The sequence below is a fragment of the Myotis lucifugus genome, unplaced genomic scaffold, assembly GCF_000147115.1.
Source record: "Myotis lucifugus unplaced genomic scaffold, Myoluc2.0 scaffold_10, whole genome shotgun sequence".
Taxonomy (NCBI): domain Eukaryota; kingdom Metazoa; phylum Chordata; class Mammalia; order Chiroptera; family Vespertilionidae; genus Myotis; species Myotis lucifugus.
In genome coordinates, this window is record NW_005871058.1 from 764,491 (window position 1) to 766,212 (window position 1,722).

At 40.8% G+C, this 1,722-nt stretch overlaps 1 protein-coding gene across 1 annotated transcript in view; it reads right to left on the bottom strand.

Annotated features, from left to right (window-relative positions):
* The window catches only part of STAB2 (stabilin 2), a 121,016-nt gene that overhangs the window by 25,528 nt on the left and 93,766 nt on the right, over nucleotides 1-1,722 (bottom strand). Inside the window, 1 exon segment of the mRNA XM_023749817.1 lies at nucleotides 1,289-1,478. Within this exon segment, the coding sequence (XP_023605585.1) occupies nucleotides 1,289-1,478 (190 nt within the window).

A 1,722-nucleotide genomic window follows, 5' to 3' on the forward strand; every position in this document is an offset into this window, starting at 1 on the left:
AAAAACAAAAAAAAATAAAAAAAATAAAAAACAAGAATCTCAACACTTTAGCGATAAAGTTTCGATATGTTCTCGCATCCCCTTGATAGTCCATCGTAAGTCAACTCTTAATATCATGGATTTTTAGTTAGGTCCAAGGAAATTCCCTAGTGAAATGTCTGAAGAGATCGACTACAGAACTGAATCTTGATACCAATTCTGATATGATCTAGTATTTTTATCAGCCAAACATAGTTCAGCTTTGCCATGGAGATTTTGAAAGGTCTGTCTTGGACCTCAACTCCTTGGTTGAGTTCTCAGTGAAGAACAGTTCCCTGTTCCACAGAGGTGGACCAGTGTAGCATCATGCAGGCATATGGTATACCAGTGGGAAACGTGGATGCAGGTGTCAATAACATTACAAATCAGCTGGGATATTTCGGCCAGTCACCTTCTTTGGTGCTTAGTTTTCTGATCTATAAGGTAGGCATAATAATTCTTGTATTTCAGGGGGTTGGCGAGGAAAAATGATTAACTAAAAAAATGTGTGTGAATATACTTGGGAAGTTAAGAAGGCCACCATCTCTGTAGCAGAAAGGATAACTGGGTTTTCATCTCCTACTTTGGCTGATGGGTATTCTAATAATTTGGGATATTTATCAAATGCCTACAGGTTGCCAGATCCCCAAATCAAATGGTGACAGACTTTTCCATGTAAGTCACTTCACCTCTTTAAGACTCAGTTTCCAAGTCTATATAATAGAATTGATGATAACTACTTCTATTATTGGATTATTGTAGGGATAAGATGCGTATCGAACCAAACTCAGTGAATGGTACTGGGTAGATGGTTAAATGGGAAGTAGGAAAATGCCTCATACAGTGAAGGGCCTAGGATGGAAGCTTAACCCATGTTCTTAATAAGTGAACAGATGAATGGAGGTGTGGGTAGCATAAAATATTAGATTGAACCATGTGAAATTGCCATGTTTGTAGTCACAGCCTGTCAAGTATGGCAATTTCATATGGTTTAAAATAGCAGAAGCTCAAACATGCTTGTTGAATGAATGAGGGAATGACTGAATGGATGGGTGGGTTTGAAAATGACTGGCAGGGCACATGGTTGGTCCCAACAACTGTTTCCCTGATGGCCAGGGAATGAACAGACAGATGGGCGGGTGGATAAATGAAAATGTGCAAGGCCTGTGCAGGTGTAGGTAGATGCTTGTTCATTGCGAATCTGAAGAGAACAGCCCTCGGTAGTTTGACAGCTGAGCCCATGCAGGGTCATGAGACTGTTCTTTGGCTCAAGGTTCTCTTATCACAATAAGAGTAGTGTTTGTAGGACTGACCGAGATATCGAAGGTAGTAAAGGTGTCACAGCGGCCCCCCAGGGTGGGGTCAATGAGTAGACAGTCAATGCCGTAGGCCACACCCAGGTCAAATAAGAGCTCCCGTTGTATAATCCTGCATGTTTGGCTGTTCAGGAAGAGTTCGCTCTAAGAAAAAGAGAGAGAGAAAGAGAGAGAGAGAGAGAGAGAGAGAGAGAGAGAGAGAGAGAGAGATATCAATAATCCTTCTTAGATTTCCTAGGTCATATAATGCAGCCAGCACTTGCAAGACTCAGAAAAGAACTGAGGTACATATTTAGATATATCAAACACTCAACATGTATTAAAGTGCCAAGTATTGTTCTATGTGCTTTACCTGTGCCAGTTTTTTTATTTCCTCACGACTCTAGGA